The following is a 16,389-nucleotide window of genomic DNA, read 5'->3' on the forward strand; positions in this document are numbered from 1 at the left end:
TCGGTCGCCTTTGTCATGTTCAACCACTCTCGTCTTTCTCCCCGTTTTGGTGTGCATGTCGTTTTCTAACCATTTTTTTTTATAGTCTCGGTCATTCAACGTAAATCTAGTCGAACGATCCATGTTTCATCCTTTAGAGAGAGAGAGAGAGAGAGAGAGCTTGGTAGGATTACCAAGAGTCTACAGCAGGCTCCTGCCTCCTGGGTCATTAGACTTCTAGATTCCGTTTGTTGAAAACGAATGAAACTCAAGATGGGTTGATCACGACTAATACAATGTCGTAATGTTCGGGCAAGATCTTTTTCTAATGGAAATGGGTGATATTTATCATTGGACTCTCATATCATGTTGAGAATTATTTCCTTTGAACATTAAATTAACTCTTTAGCTATTGTTATTAATTCTGCAAATCATAGATTAAAATTTGGAGAGAACTTAAAATTCAATTGATGGACAATGAGGTTATTCATGGGAGAAGTCAGTTTTATTTTTTTATCTTTTTTTTGACTGGGACTATAGGTAAAATGATTGTATTAAGTACTAACTTACTCGGAAAATGTTCAACAAGCTTTGAGAAGTCTTCTCTTGGAGTCTGGTGTGTGTGTGTGTGTCTAATGATGGAATTTCTCGATATCGAGAGTATTCGACAAGAGTCAGATTCACCTCCTGGTGTGAGGAGCAATGCCTGAAATTCATGGGAAAAGGGTACTCAATCACATGGTAGGTAGAGACTAGACTAAACTTTCCACCGAAGGACAAAAGCCAGAAAATAAGGAAGAAAAAGAATTATTAGTGATTCAAGTCCACATGCATGTCCGGTAGACAATGAATGATGAGGTTACTTACCTTTTATCTTATCAACATGGACACATAATTAGAGAGCTCAAAAGATATTATCAGAAACCGATTCCATCGCAATGTATATTGTGTATGTAGTTTCTTATTTATTAAATTCCACATACTGTTTTGAATTAGACTTACGCGTGAGAAGTGAAGTATTCCACGTCGCTTGTTAAGATGATGCATTTTAAGTACTATGAGATTGGACTTAATGCTCAAGATGAGTTTGAGAAAGAAGTGTTGGTGTCTCCTAAACAAGAGTTCAGATCTTTTCTATATCGATCCATTGGAAGTGGCTCCGAATCTTGAGCGACATCAGCTCCATAAAAGCGCAGTATCCGTTTCCTTTGTTGACTACCTTCATGAAGAGCAATAATAAGGCCATTGAAAAGTTCATTTCTTTAATCAGATGTGATGAAAACGAGGCCTCACCTCAAGGATCGAATCACACAGGCCGGTCCCTCATTTGCAACATGAAAATCAAATCTGGGTAAAAAGTATCTTCTTCTTTTCTTTTCTATTATTTCTATATATTCCCTCTTATTCTTACCTTATGTCTTCATCTTCCAACGGTCCCCCAGTGTCTTCAGGGTCTTCTTCCTCTCTTTTTTATTCTTTGTACAATATCTTTCGGCTTTAATTTATGTTGGTCCATTTATTTAATCCTCAGCCCTTTGAACTTTCTCAAGGTTGGTCTAATGTTTGGGGGATTTGATTCGTGGGAGAGCATGGTATCCCTATAACTTCAGTTGTTCTCTTGTTATATACATTTTAAGTATGACAATCAGTAATTGATACATGTGTCTCCGATGAATACATAACTCATTGATTATAACCAAAGGCCCTCAAAAGAAACAATGAACATGTTTTTTTTCTTTTTGTTAATCACGAGTAAAAATAGATAGGATTCTTCGGAGGGCATTCCATTATGTAATCACGTAAATCAATTGAGGTGATCTTAGCATATCATTTAATGCATTTATCTAGCTCTTAGCTCAACTCAACCTTATATTTCAAGCACGTGTTGATTAGCTAGGGAGATGGGACTGTTTATTATAAACTAATTATATGAGTAATCAAAACAAGTCTGTATATTCATACCGAAAAAAAAAAAAAAAAACATGTCTATATATCTTCCTTAATCGGGTATACATGTTGGTCATTTAGGCTAAGATTAAGGACTTACCAAGAACTTTCTTTGCATGATTTGGCTCCAATAGATCATAAATTATTTCCTTAATGTCAAGAAAATCCCATATTCAATTTCCAAAATCACAAATATTAGCGTGACATAATTTTTTTAAAAATAAAACCACTTATTCAAAATTCCATATATATCTGGTATATATCTTATTATTATTTTTTTGTGACCCAGGGAATCCCGCATAGCGGGCAACCGGAGGTAAACTACCGGGAACGACACGTGCTAGCCACCGGGTAAGTCGCCAAGAGACTCAAAGCTAGCCTTCTTGGAATTTGCGTTGCAAGAGTTTCGAACACTAGACCTTCTTGATAGAAGTTTAGTGTCTAACTCAGCTGAGCCATCGTGGCGAGTGATATATATATTTGGTATATTGGAGAGAAGTAATATTTACCGAAAGATCACGACTAATTAGTTGACTTAGAAAACCATAAAATAAGTAGTGGACATCAATGAGTGTACAAGTGGGAATGATTATATACGGTCAATATACAAGATTTAAACGGCCAATATGCATGTGCATTGACGGATATTGAGCTATATATGTCTACATCAATACGAAAAGTATGCTTCTTCTCTTAATTACCTGTAACGATTATTTTCTAACTGTTTTTCAAAACCCCAGAAACCTGCGTTTCTCTCATTTTGACTTGCCGTCGCAGGCATCTTCTATTTGCATCTTCTATTTGCATCTCGTTGGGTTCAATAAAAGAGAGGAAAACAAAGAATATGCGGCCTCCATCGAACCATGTTCTCCTAGGTGCATAGCCCCACTTTTGCAATATACTCGTGAAAAGAAATAGGAACTTCTTGAATTTTCAATATGAAATTCAAACATTCAATTAGAGAGAGAGAGAGAGAGATTAGGGTTAAGGGTTAGGGTTTATAGTTCACGTGGAGGCATTGAAAGAGAGGTGGGGACTGGACAGAGAACGTGAATTTTTCTCTAAGCAACATGTCAAGTCGTACTTGGAAAGTACACAAGAAAGATCGTGTCCTATCCATCATTAAATAAGATCGAGTTTTAGTCCTTGGTTGCTTTTCATGTACACACCCCAACATTGTAGTTGGAGCCTTTATGAGTTCAATTTGGTCTCTTTCTAGCAAAAGAAGAAGAAGTTATATTTGGTTTTCTTTGCCACCTCTTTTTTTCTTCTCCTGAGCCCTCCATGCTTGCCATGGAGTGCACAGGCTCTCCCCTTTTTGCCCTATTAAAATTTTTGAAGTGTGTGGATGAAATCCTAGATATATAGAATCCATACCACAATGTTGGCCTCGCACGAAGCTACATAAAATGACAGGTAAATGAAAATTTCACTTCTGCAGGGATAATATTGCTACACAACTCCATGGCTTAAGAAAGTTTGCTGCAACACTCCCAATCCTAATATCATTAGCTATAAATTTTATCTTCTAGATGATGTTTTATGGCATCTTATGTCTCTTTTAAAACGTGAGTCACAAGATGGGATGATTGATTGTGTCCATATCATGAATAAATGCTTGATCCTCCTAGTCAATATATATCATTCTTTATAAAGAGCGCGTGGGACTCAATCACCAAAGGTCTTGTTCTTCATTATATATGACATTTAACTGCTCTAACTGACTCAAAAAGTCGCTTTGATATTTGAACCTCTTTCATACTATGGGTATTGATTTCAAAGATGGTAAGCTAAGTAAATATGAGGTTCTTTAATTTATATAGAGATTATGCATTATCTAATTCTTGATATATAAGAGAGCTATGGTAATTAACGAAATGAAAAAGCTCTTCCCTCATTAAAAAAAAAGAAAAGCTACTTATTATCTCTCAAGGGTCCAATAGAGTAATCAAATTTTTAATTTGGATCTAGCAGAGTTCGTATTCAAACTAAGATTTTTCCCTCAAAGTAAAGTAACTTGAGGAGCCGAAGCTAAGTCTTACTAGACACACCTCAACATAGCTATTTGCATACACTTTTAAGAATTAATCAAATCAAAAAGTTTGAATATCCCATATCGTATAAAAGAAGAAAAGTGCTATGTAATACTAAGAAGAAAAACTAAACTAGATAATTTGTTGAGTTTGAACTATGAGCATACCAACTACATCCTTCCCTATTGGGTTTCGACTTTAGAGAGACAACATGATACCTCCTCAAGTAAAGACTTAAGCACAGCCAAAGCGCTCATCACAGGTCATGCGATTCACGTCCAAAAACCCAACACCCCTTTTTTGACCGAGTCATCAAACAATGGCCCACCGTACCATCCTGTCCATCCCATACCACACCCCCTTGGCTTGCCTTGCTCGCTCTCGCTTTCCAGCTTTGACCCCACTCTCTAATTAAGTATAAATGTCTAATCAAGTATAAATGTCTAATTAAGTATAAATGTCCACCTCTTTCTCTTTTTTAGTGATTGATTCGTTGTATATTTTTCAGGCGTTCTCAAGACGTTTTCGTCCATCTAAATTAATCGATGAGTGCTCAATGTCATGAAACCTTTTTTCATATTTTCTCTCGAGATGCCAATACTTTGAACGTGGCAATATGATTGCCATCAGTGGAAGCTAATGAAATATGTTGAGAACATCTCTAGGATCTTGATACATAAATTGATGGAGATGGTACTTTTATGAGAAGCAAGAGGAAAAAGGCAGTCTCTATACTCTGCCTAGTGGATTTGGCAATTTAATTATCAGTGTTAGAATATTTAAATAATAAATAACGCATTCATCTATAAGCTCAAGCTTTTAGAACAATTGGTAGTGATTCCACAAAATCTCACATGGTATCAGAGTTAGGATATCCTGAGTTCGAATCTTCCAGACTCCTATTTGTCTCCCCAATTAAATTTCCACACTTAGTAATAGGCAAAAAGACCAAATTAAGCGTGAGGGGAAGTGTTAGAATATTTAAATAATAAACTACGCCTTCATCTATCAGTTTAAGCTTTTAGAATAGTTGGCAGTAGTCCACAAAATCTCACAATGAGGAGCACAACTTTCAACTTTGAAGAATTCGTTACTTGTCCACATCCTGGCAAGAAGACCCGAGTTATGCGGAGGAAAAATATGGGAATGGTGGGTGAAGATGAAGCTGCAGTCGTGCTTGCATAGTCTCGCTTCAAGTCATGGATGTCCCGCTACCTGCATCCGTAGATGATTTATCTTCCCTGTGTATTTGCGCGTGCGGTATATTCATATAACCCCGATGCTGCTTTAGATACATCATGGTGTCAACAGCGAGTACTCGCTGCTGTCTAAATAAGTGGTGTTCGTATCTTTAATCGACTGCAGGCTGTGTATACGAGTCTGCATCGTCTGTTTTCTAACCTATTTCATCAACCAAGGGATCAATATCGCATAGATGGTTTGAAATATGAAGTGTAACCCCGCCCTCTCAGTTTGATGGTTAAAATTTGTTCTCTGTGCTCTTTCGCCATATTGGAATGTAATGATTCATGAAAACTCTTGCTAAGCTGTAGTCCCAATTTCATACCTAGGGTTCTAGAACTAATTAGACATTTTCCCCCGTTAAGACCGAAGTCTGAACTAACCCTGATCATAATCTATCACGCCGATTCGTCCCACAGGAGTCAACCGGTTCTAATGTCATTTTCACACCACGATGCTGCTACAACGCCTAAACAAACGGGCGGAACATCAAGTACGCAGCGGTCAAAATAAAACGACTCTTTCTCTGGAAGAACTTGAAAGGGGAGGGCTTCGCTCTCAAAGGCATCTTCTCTGTCCATGAAATTCTCGGTGTGAACTCCTGAGGATTCCCGTTTCCGTCATTTTTCATTTAACTACCTCCAGAAAGTCTCTAATTCAACGAGCGTACTTTCGAGCGATTGACAGTACAAATATAGATGCAAACGCCAGGGAGTCCCACGAGATTGACCGAATTCGTGTGGATTCAGCTCTCGTCAGATGAACGGAACCTTCCGGGGTTTGGCAGGGTAACGTAGTTTAGACGAACCGGGGCGAGAAACTTCCTGAAGAACATCACTTGCCTTGACATCGAAGTCGGGAGAGTTAGATGTCTTGGATTATATAATACCTGAACGGTGACCGAATGCTAAGTCTTGTCTTCTTTCAGTCGCTCGCCTTCGTCATATTCAACCATCCTCGTCTTTCTCCAAACGTTGGTGTTCTCCAAACTTTTATTTTTTTTTAATAACCCTTTTGAAAGTCTCATTCAACATAAATCTAGTTGAACGATGCATGTTTCGTGCTTGAGAATAGAGGACGCCACCAACAGTCCACAGCCAGCTCTTAGGTCAGTTAACGTCAATGTTTAAGAACATAAGAGTTTTGCTTATTATGGGACTGAAATTTCCGGTCTCCATTTCTTTTTTCAACAATTTCAGTCAAGTCGGATTGATCGCGAGTAATACAACGTTAAGTTCGGGTGAGATTTTTCTTGATGGAGAAGGCTGAGACTTATTGTTGGAGCTACCACGAGGAGCCGGAGGGATTGAATGCCAATTTAAGTTCAGGTAGGTGTGAAAATGTCGAAGAATGGACTCTATTGGAGAAGTTCAGTGGAAATTGAATGCCAGTCAGTTTTGAACCGGTTAAAGCTCGCATCTCTCTCTGTAAATCTGTATCACTTCTGTTCAAAAAAAAAAATATGTATCACTTTTGTACTGTATTCTCGTGTCACATCAAGAATTGTCACTGTTAGATTGAACCCAATTTAATCAATGATGTGGTGTTCTCTTTCATTTTCTGGCTTTAAACTTTGAAATAATTCTATATGCTTTTCTTTTCCAGCCGTGAAGTCTATATATCAACAATTTTTTGGCGCCAAAAATCCTCCTCGCGTAGTTCATTGGAAAATTGGACTTCGGCGTGTGAAAGCAAATTTTATTATTAAATAATCCAAAAATGCATCTTACCTAAGTTCTCTTCCCAGAAAATTTTCAACAAGCTTCGAGAAGTCTTCTCTTGGAGTCTTGGTTGACCATCTCAGGATCCAATGACTTCATGTAATTATAGTAAGTCGCTAGTAGACAGCATGATTGTTTTATTATACGGTATGCTGGAATTAGTAATTCAGTAATTTAAAAACTACTGTGCATGCATTTTTTCCTCTTTTTGTTTTTTATCTTGACACTATTTGCTGTCTGTGTTCATGCTTGTTCAAAGTTATATGGTATACGGTGGCGTGACTAACTTCGTTACAATCTTTCCTATGGTAAATGTCATCAAGCAGTTTCGCAATACTTCGGTTGATAGGGCTAGCTACCAATTATCTAATTGTTTTATGATGACAAACGGCACTTTACAGAACGTACTAGGCTTGAAGCTTCTTGCAAATCGGTCATAATATCTGAATAATCTATTTATTTATTTATTTATTTTGTTTCTCGGTTTAATATAATGACTGGACAGGAGTGAGATTCACAGCTTGGCGTGCGGGGCAATGCTTGAAATCCAGGGGAAAAAGGTACTTAGATCAGAGAGTAGGTGAAGACTAGACTACACTTTCCAATGAAGGGCAAAACCCAAAAAATACGAAAGAAAAGAATTAGCAGTGGATGGAGCTTACGTGCATGTTTGGTCGACAATGAATGATGAAGGCAACTTTACCTTTCATCTCATCAACATCGACGCCGACAAGAGATCTTTTCCATCTTGATCCATCGGGAGTGGCTCTGAATCTCGAGCGAAATCAGCTTATTAAAAGCTTGTATATTTACTTGCTCAAAAAAAAAAAAAAAAAAAAAAGCTTGTATATTTAGTTTTGTTGCTTGTTGACTCTCTTCACGAAGAGCAGTAATGAAGTCAATGAGAAGTTCAATTTCTTTAATCAGATGCGCTGAAAACGACGCCTAAGCTTAAAGATCACGGTACACGCGTCGGTCCCTTATTCGCGACGTGAAAGTCGAATCTGGGTGAACGGTATCTTCTCCTTCTTCTTCGTTCTATCACTTTTATATTTTCCCTCTTATTCTTACCTAATGTCTTCATCGGCCAACGGTCCCCGAGTGTACTTACGAATAGTCTGGCGTGCTTCTGAGCGGATGTCTCTAGGGTTTTCTTTTCTTTTTTTTTTTTTATTGGATAATATTGTTTGGCTTTAGGTTTGTCGGTCCATTTAATGCTCTAAACTTTGAACTCTCTCCAAGATATGTTTAATGTTTGGGTGGATTTGATTCGTGGGAGAGCATATGTAACCATAATCTCAGTCGGTTCGCTAACCCTAATTTTTTAATTGCAGTACAGCTTTTGCCGTTATAATTTTTTAAGTACAAAAATCAGTAGCTGGAACAAGGGCCTTTAATGAATAGATGACTCCTTGAATACAATCCAAGACCCTCAAAAGAAACAACACAAATGTCTGCGTTTTTGGTAATTATTCACGAGTGAAAATAGAATGAACTCTTTGGAGCGCGGTGTTCCATATGTACGCGTGTAAATCAATTAAAATGATCTAAGCACTATCAACTTTTGAATTAAACTGCATTTTATCTAGCTCTCACCTCAACTTGATTTTGTATTTCAGGCACGTAGGTTGATTATCTTGGAATTCACCACTGTTTAACTGATTACAAGAATAAGCAAAACGAGTCTACATGGTGTCCCAGTCGGATATACATGTTGGTCATTTATACTGAGATTAAGGGTTTCCCAAGGACTTTCTATGCATGACTTGGCTCCAGTAAGTTATGAATGCTTTCATGAACATCAAGGAAACCCGAAGTTTAATTTGCAAAATCAAAAATATTAATGAGAATTTAAATTTTGAAGAAGGAAAAAATGCCTCGTTGCTGGAAAAGTTTTCCCATTAATGAAGCTTCTTACATTAAAAAAAAAAAATCAAATTAGAATACGAATGGTAATGTGTATGTATGGTCAATGCACAGTTGTTTTACGGCAAGTTTGCACGTGCATTGACGTGTAGCTGTTACATATGCCTAGACCAATACGAAAAGTATGCTCCTTCTCTTAATTTCTTGTAGCAACTAATTTCAGCAATTTTTGGAAACCCCTGTAACCCGCGTTTCTCCCATCTTGACTTGCCGTCGCAGACAAGCGGCCTCCATGTAACCACGTTCGTCCATGGACGTAGCCACACTTTCAGCAATCCACTCGTGAAAAGAAAGATAAAGCTTCTTGAATATTCAATATACAATTCAACGTTCAAGGAGAGAGAGAGAGAGATTAGGGTTTACAGTTTACAAGGAGACGGAAAGGGGGATTGGGACGTGACAGAGGACATGAATTTTCTCCGAGCAACATATCGAGTCGACCTAGGGAAAGTAGCACATGAAGATCATGCCCTATCCACAGTTTAATAAGATCACGTTTTAGTTCTTGGCCGCTTTTCGTGTACACACCCCAACTTTTTCGGCTATTTTTCTTCACTTTTTAGTCGGTAGCCTTTATAAGTTCCATTTGGTCTTCTCTCATCTTTGTCACCAGTCTGCTTTCGTCCTGGGCCCTTCATGCTCGCCATGGAGTGTGCATGCTCTCCCCCTTGTCCTGGTAAATTATGGAAATGTCTCTATGAAACAAGAATAGATGACGGATAAATGAAAATTTCACTTCTAGAGGCTAAAATTGCTGCACGACTCCATGGCTTAAAGAAAGTTTTGCTACAACACTCCCAATCCCGAAATAATTAGCTCTAGACTTTGTTTTCTAGATGATGTTATATGGCATCTTGTGTCTCTTTTAAATTGGAAGTGGCGAGATAAGATAATTGATCATGTCCACATCATGAATAAATGCTTGACCCACCTCTTAGTCAATTTATTTATCATATGCTCTATATAAAGAGGGAAGGGTGTTTTTTTTTTTTTGTTTACTATATATGTCATTTAATTTCTCTTATTGACTTAACACGTGTATTGACTCCAAAAATGTTAAACTAAGTCTGAGGTTTCTCCAAATATAAAGATTATGTGTTATCTAATGCTAAAAATATAAGAGAACGTTGGTAATTGACGAAATAATAAACCTCTTCACTGAAAAAAAAAAAGAAAAGCTATTGTATTATCTCTTAAAAGTTCGTTTTGATAATCAAACGCTTCATTTGAACCCCGATTTTTCTCTGAAAGTAACCTCAGAAGCCATGTCTAGAGCCTTACCCGATGTAAGTTGACGGAGCTGATTACGCGCATTCATAGGAAATCAATTGAGTTGAAGAGTTTGAATACGCCGTGCTGTTCAAAAGTGGAAAATGCTACCGTAATACCCAACTAGAAGAAAAAAAAACCACAAGATTGGTTGAAGTCTGAACTATGAGCATACCAACTATAGTTCCTTCCCCATTGGGGTTTAGACTCTGGAGAGACAACATGATGCCTCCCCCAAATGAAGACTATTGCACGAGCCAAGGCGTGCATCGCACGTCATGTGATTCACGTCCAAGACCCCAACACCCTCTTTTTGACTCACTCGTCAAACAATGCGGCCCACCATGCCACAGCTAGCTTGGCTTTGGCCACTTGCTTTTTAGGCTTTGACCCCACTCCCTGATCGATCGGCAACATCCAGCTCATTCCATCTTTTCTCGTGATCTCTCCATTGGGAAAGTTTTTTCCGGGTTGTTTTCATTTCCGTCCTTCTAAATCTTAGCGCTTGCTATTATGAAATTTTATTTTTTTTCCTTTATCTTCTTTGGAAACGCCGATACTTCGAATGTGGCGATGATTGCCGCTAGTGGACTGCAAGGTCGTGTATGGAGAGGGCGTATTGAGAACCCTCTGATCTCTTGATGCATAAATGGATGGAGATGGTAGCCGCCCAAAAGAAGGAGGAAGAAAAATGGATGATTATACAAACGGTTCTTGAATTTTGCCAACAACGGGCTTTTTTTATTTATTGTTCAACGTGATCTTTGAATTTTTTATAAATATTTAACTTAATTTTTAGACTATATGAAAATTTCCAATGCTTTCCTTCCGTTAATTCAAATTCAAGGACAACATGAAACATTTTCATATAGTCTAAAGATTAGATTAACATTTACCAAAAACTAATATTAAGCTAAAGTTTAAGGACCACATTAAACACATGCAAAGCTCAAGGTTGAAATTACACATTGAACCAAAATTTAGGAACTATTTATGTCATTTTCTCGAAAGAACAAAAAAAAAATGCAGTGACTATATTATACCCGATTGATTTGACAATTTAATTATCGCAAAGGTCAATTTTCAACGTTCAAGAGTTCATTTATAAACCATTGAATCTAGTCCTAGAGAAGAAATTCGAATAGTGAGTAATAGTAACTAGAGATCTTGAGGTTGCTTCTATATTTGCGGATAATGTGGAATCACGGGTTGCGTAAATCTTCTAGGCCGCCGAACCAAGATAAATATAAAAGACAAATTTGGATTCAAACTCATGACCCAATATCAATATACATCAAGTATGTATAAGATTATAAATAGAGAAGAAGCTTCATATAAGATTATAGACAATGATCTCTCCCGATGATTACACGGATTATCATCATGTATTCCTAACTTTTGTTTTAACCGAATTGCCCCCGGTCAATCAACGCGTAAGAAATCCTGAATTTTCTCATCAAGTCGACACGAGACGGCAATGGGATCCTCCTCTCACTTTCCTAGACGGTTTCTTCGGGGCGTCACGGGATTGGATCAAGGGATATTCTACGGTCATAATTTTTCCTCAATTTTCTTTTTTTCCCTAACGAAGACGCATGGGGAGCCAAAAGAATAATTCCAACAAGCTTTTCCAAAAAAATAAAAACCTCTCGAAGCAAAACAAGAGGGGACGGACACGAGGTCGGGTCAGCAATTTCGGTTCGAGGGCGGTTTTTAACGCCCCCTCCGAAAGCCCGTGCGGACGGAGTCAAGTCAACCCGCTACTCTCGGTCGGAAACGGAGCCAAAAATCCCCCTCCCCCACGTCCCCCACGCGCCTAGGTCCTACGTGTCGCGCGGTCAAAGCCCGTCCAAAGACCCCTGGGCCCACCACCACCACATCGGAACCGTTGACTCGGACTGGGGCCGATCCGACGGTGCCGGGCCAATCGGGGCGGCTGAATTGAGGGAACGCGTCATTTGTTCATCCTTTTTCTCCCCACCCTTTTCCCTGTAAATTTAATTTCCCCACCCTCACGCTCACACGCTCTCGATTTGACCCCCGAAAGAGGGAAACGAACGAAAGGCCAAGAAGGTGGGCCCCGCGGCCTTCGCGTCGGGGCCCCACATCCAGTGGTGTCGCCTCCACTTGTCACCGCTTCCCATCATTTTCGATTTCTTTTGCTGAGGCTATCTCGTATCTTCTGCTGGTCTAATAGAAGATCATTAAGATCAGCTCATGTTTAGATCAAAAGTAACGTGCTGATTTCCCGTTAATACCAATTTTCTGGTCCTGAATTTTATTTATTTAGTCAAATATCGAGCAATCATGTTCTCATTTTCAGCTAAATAAAAAAGTACATCACACTTCACCAGCTAGTGAATTTATTCTGTGCTCAGCCATCAAGCTAGCGTTCACACTTTCCATGAGATCTGCTCGTCCACATCTGACCATTACTTCGTCATTTCAACCCAAATAAATTAATCCTCAAAATGAGAAATTGTAAATAGAGAGAGAGAGAGAGAGAGAGAGAAGAAAAGAGAGGAAGAAAAAGAGCCAATGAAAACAACAAAGTTGCATTCAAGCTGAAAGAACTGTTCGGTCTTCTCTTTCAAAGTCCTATCATCAAAACTCTCTCCTTTTATATAGCCGAGTCCATTGCACCGTTTCGAAGACTTCACTCTCTCTCTCTCTCTTCTCCTCTCTTCTCTCTTCTTCTCTCTCTGTTATAGCTCTTCTTGATTTATGGCCAAGGGAGGTGGACTCTCCATTGATGATCCAGATCCAGTCGGCTTCTTCCTCCACCACCACCCTCCCACGGTCATCAACTCCCTCTCCGAACACCACCACCACCACCACCACAACAAGCGCAAGCTGCTTCCTTCATCCTCCTCCATGGACCATCATCCTCACCATCACCAGCATGTTCACGCCGCCACAGTCAACGTGTCCGCAGCCCCTCCCGCCACCATCCAGTTCCCTCTCAACCTCATGTCTCGCCGGGACTCTTCTCCGCCGCCGCCGCCGCCGCCGCCGGCAGCGGACGAGAGGCGGGCGGTCATCGACGAGATGGACTTCTTCTCCATCAAGAACAACAGCGAAGCCGCTGCCAAGAACGTCATCTCGTCGTCTGATGACGGTGTCGCTCGAAAGGACATGACCGACGGACCCACCAATCTTGATTTCAATGTAAACGTAAGTTACCCGGATGGAAATTCTCATCTTGCAGTATGTATCGGGTTATTTGACTATTAAGTTGCTGAGTTTTCTTGCTTTTTTTGTTTTTTTTTTCCTTTTTTTCCCTTAGACTGGTCTGAATCTTCTGACGACGAATACTAGCAGCGATCAATCCATGGTGGATGATGGGATATCACCAAACTCAGAAGATAAAAGAGCTAAGAATGAGGTGAGAATTAAGTGAAATTATTAATTAAACCCGCGATCTGATTTCTTTTCTTGGATTGATGTAGAATGTAATATACTGTACCATTGGTTTTAATTCAGCTAGCCGTTCTTCAAGCCGAGGTTGAGCGGATGAGCAATGAAAATCAACGGTTGAAGGACATGCTAAGCCAAGTGACCACCAATTACAGTGCTCTACAGATGCATCTGCTTGCAGTGATGCAGGATCAGAAACCCGAGAACTCCTCCGATGAAAACAGGAAATCGGACGAGAAGAAAGAAAACAGCATGCTGATGGTGCCTAGGCAGTTCATGGATCTTGGGCTCGCCACAGCGAATAACTCAGACTCGCCTTCTTCATCAGAAGGAGGGACTCGTGATCGGACGGGGTCGCCGGTGAATAACAACAGAGAGCCTGCTGAAGTCGGCATGGGGTTGGATCCAGATAAGAAGGAATCCGCGAGTGGGAGGCACAAGAGAGAAGAGAGTCCAGATCAAGAATCTCTTCCCATCAAGGTCCCCAGATCAATCAGCCCGTCAAAGAGCGTTGATCAGACAGAGGCCACGATGAGGAAGGCGCGCGTCTCGGTCAGGGCTCATTCCGAGGCTCCCATGGTAAGCGATTTTTCTCAATCATCAAATGAGCTGTGACAAGTACTGTTTCATCAATTTTGGTTGAATCCGTCAACGGTTATTCCAAATTTCGCAGATCACTGATGGATGTCAATGGCGGAAGTACGGGCAGAAGATGGCGAAAGGGAATCCATGCCCACGAGCCTACTATCGATGCACCATGGCTGCCGGTTGCCCGGTCCGGAAACAAGTATGTGTAATTCCTTACGATGTAAATCTTCAGTAAATTTATCGAGAGTCGAGTTGTGCCTTTATCGTTTCCTCTTTTCAAAATATTTCTCTCAATTAGCAATTTTCCTTTTACTAAAAGCTTCCTGTTTAGGTGTTATTGGAGAAGGAAACTGTAATTTTTTTTTTTTTTTTTTTTTGGTCGAAAGGAAACTGTAATTCAGAAGTAGGCAGATTATAGTAGGCTTAAATTCTCAAACGAGTTCAATTAGCAGTCAAACTTCTTGCTAAAGTTCCCTTCTTATATGACCCTTCGTTTGGTATCCATCGAATTTGTCCTTAGTGCTTACTCTCTGATTTCTCGTTTAGGTACAAAGATGTGCAGAGGATCGGTCCGTGCTCATCACCACATATGAGGGCAATCACAACCACCCATTACCTCCCGCCGCCATGGCAATGGCCGCGACAACCTCCTCAGCGGCTCGGATGTTGCTGTCCGGGTCAATGCCAAGCGGCGAAGGGCTGATGAACACCAATTTTCTCACCAGAACACTCCTTCCATGCTCTTCCAGCATGGCAACTATATCAGCTTCAGCCCCATTCCCTACTGTTACACTGGACTTAACTCAAAACCCCAACACATTACAGTCTCAGGCTTCACCGGGCCAATTCCAGGTCCCATTCCCGAACCCAGGCTCGAGCTTGCCCAACCATTCGGCTGCTTTGCTACCTCAGATCTTTGGCCAGGCTCTGTACAATCAGTCCAAGTTCTCTGGCCTTCAAATGTCTCAGGATGCAAAGGCATGCCGATTGGAAGGCCAACCCCAATTGCCACAGCCACCAGGTCAAGGCCAGCCGAATAGCATCTTCACCACCGACACGCTAAGTGCGGCCACTGCCGCCATCGCAACCAATCCAAATTTCACCGCTGCCCTAGCTGCAGCGATCTCCTCCATAATGGGCGGCTCGAATCCAAGCGGGAGCAGCGGCATGTCGAGCCTCGTGCCATCTGGCGCAAATAACCGAAGCAATAGCAGCAGCAATAACTGTAGCAATGACAACAAAATCAGCAGTTGAAGTCTTCCACCAAGCAATCAAATAAAGAAGTCAAGAAAACTCCAGTATTTCTTCTCTCCTAGAGAGGAAGTTCTTTCATTCTCTTTGTTTTTCAATTATTGCAACTACAACTACTCTTTTCATTGGCCTTTTGTTTTGGGGGATGTAGAGGATAAAAAAAAAAAACTAAGGTATACATGGTCTTCTTTTAGGGTTTTCTTGGGGTGGAAGGGAAATGGGAAGTGAACATAGCATTACTATTCTTTCTTTATTAAATAATTTGTGGGTCATCATAATTCAAGTGCATGTCACTATATAAAGCCAAACAAAAGAAAAAAAAATAAGAAGATGATAGAGAAAAGTACAAAATACAGAAGAATGAAAGTTTTGTTCTTCTTTGTTTTAATTGTGTTTTTGTATGTATAAGGAAATCAATGGAAGGTACCTCTTTTGTTATATTCTCATTGTCAAATTGATCGTGTTGTTTGTACTTTTCTTTCTAGATGAAGCCAAAGCAAAAGTAGAAGACAAAGAAAAGTGATAGGAATAGGAGGGCAGTTTTGGGTTTATCCGTTCCTTTTGTAGTTACTTTAATCAAGTGGCGGTCAAGAGAGGAGTCAAGAATATCGTCCAAAAAAAAATCATACAAAATTATTAAAATAAAGAAGAAAGGTGGGTTTTTTCCAAGATTATGAAGGGAGTGTCATGAGAGCAAGAAATTATTGCAAGTAGGCTTTAATTTCTTAATGGTGTAATCACATTGCAAGTATCTACACTTTTGTTCTTTTCAAAATTGAGTTTATAAACTTTTTATTATTCGGCCAAGAATCTTAGCTTTTTAAATGTGAGACCCAAGTTAAAATTGTGGATGGAAAATGTCAAATTGGACATTAATGCCGATTAATTACCATTAATTCCCCATTGGTCTCCAACATAGCTTTTTGAATGATGCTATGTCAACCCAGACATATTGGATAGTTCAAATCAATACTCTTTTTTTCTTTCATCGTCATACACTACCTAAATGGAAATGA

At 39.8% G+C, this 16,389-nt stretch overlaps 1 protein-coding gene across 1 annotated transcript; it reads left to right on the forward strand.

Moving 5' to 3' along the window:
* The first annotated feature begins 12,698 nt into the window (after window positions 1–12,698).
* On the forward strand, window positions 12,699–15,811 carry LOC104424751 (probable WRKY transcription factor 31). Its single transcript, XM_010037251.3, has 5 exons — window positions 12,699–13,291; window positions 13,404–13,502; window positions 13,601–14,113; window positions 14,208–14,321; window positions 14,669–15,811. The coding sequence occupies exons 1-5, from the start codon at window positions 12,842–12,844 to the stop codon at window positions 15,374–15,376; spliced, it is 1,884 nt and encodes a 627-aa protein (XP_010035553.2). The 5' UTR covers window positions 12,699–12,841; the 3' UTR covers window positions 15,377–15,811.
* Window positions 15,812–16,389: the final 578 nt, after the last annotated feature.

The sequence above is a fragment of the Eucalyptus grandis genome, chromosome 11 (genome assembly GCF_016545825.1).
Source record: "Eucalyptus grandis isolate ANBG69807.140 chromosome 11, ASM1654582v1, whole genome shotgun sequence".
In the NCBI taxonomy this organism is placed as follows: domain Eukaryota; kingdom Viridiplantae; phylum Streptophyta; class Magnoliopsida; order Myrtales; family Myrtaceae; genus Eucalyptus; species Eucalyptus grandis.

What these genes read in the sequence shown, in the direction of transcription:
- LOC104424751 (XM_010037251.3), top strand. Translation starts at nt 12,842, where the DNA reads ATGGCCAAGGGAGGTGGACTCTCCATTGATGATCCAGATCCAGTCGGC. An exon ending in CTCATTCCGAGGCTCCCATG is followed by an intron (nt 14,114 to 14,207) that starts GTAAGCGATTTT and finishes CAAATTTCGCAG; the next exon opens with ATCACTGATGGATGTCAATG. An exon ending in GTTGCCCGGTCCGGAAACAA is followed by an intron (nt 14,322 to 14,668) that starts GTATGTGTAATT and finishes TTTCTCGTTTAG; the next exon opens with GTACAAAGATGTGCAGAGGA.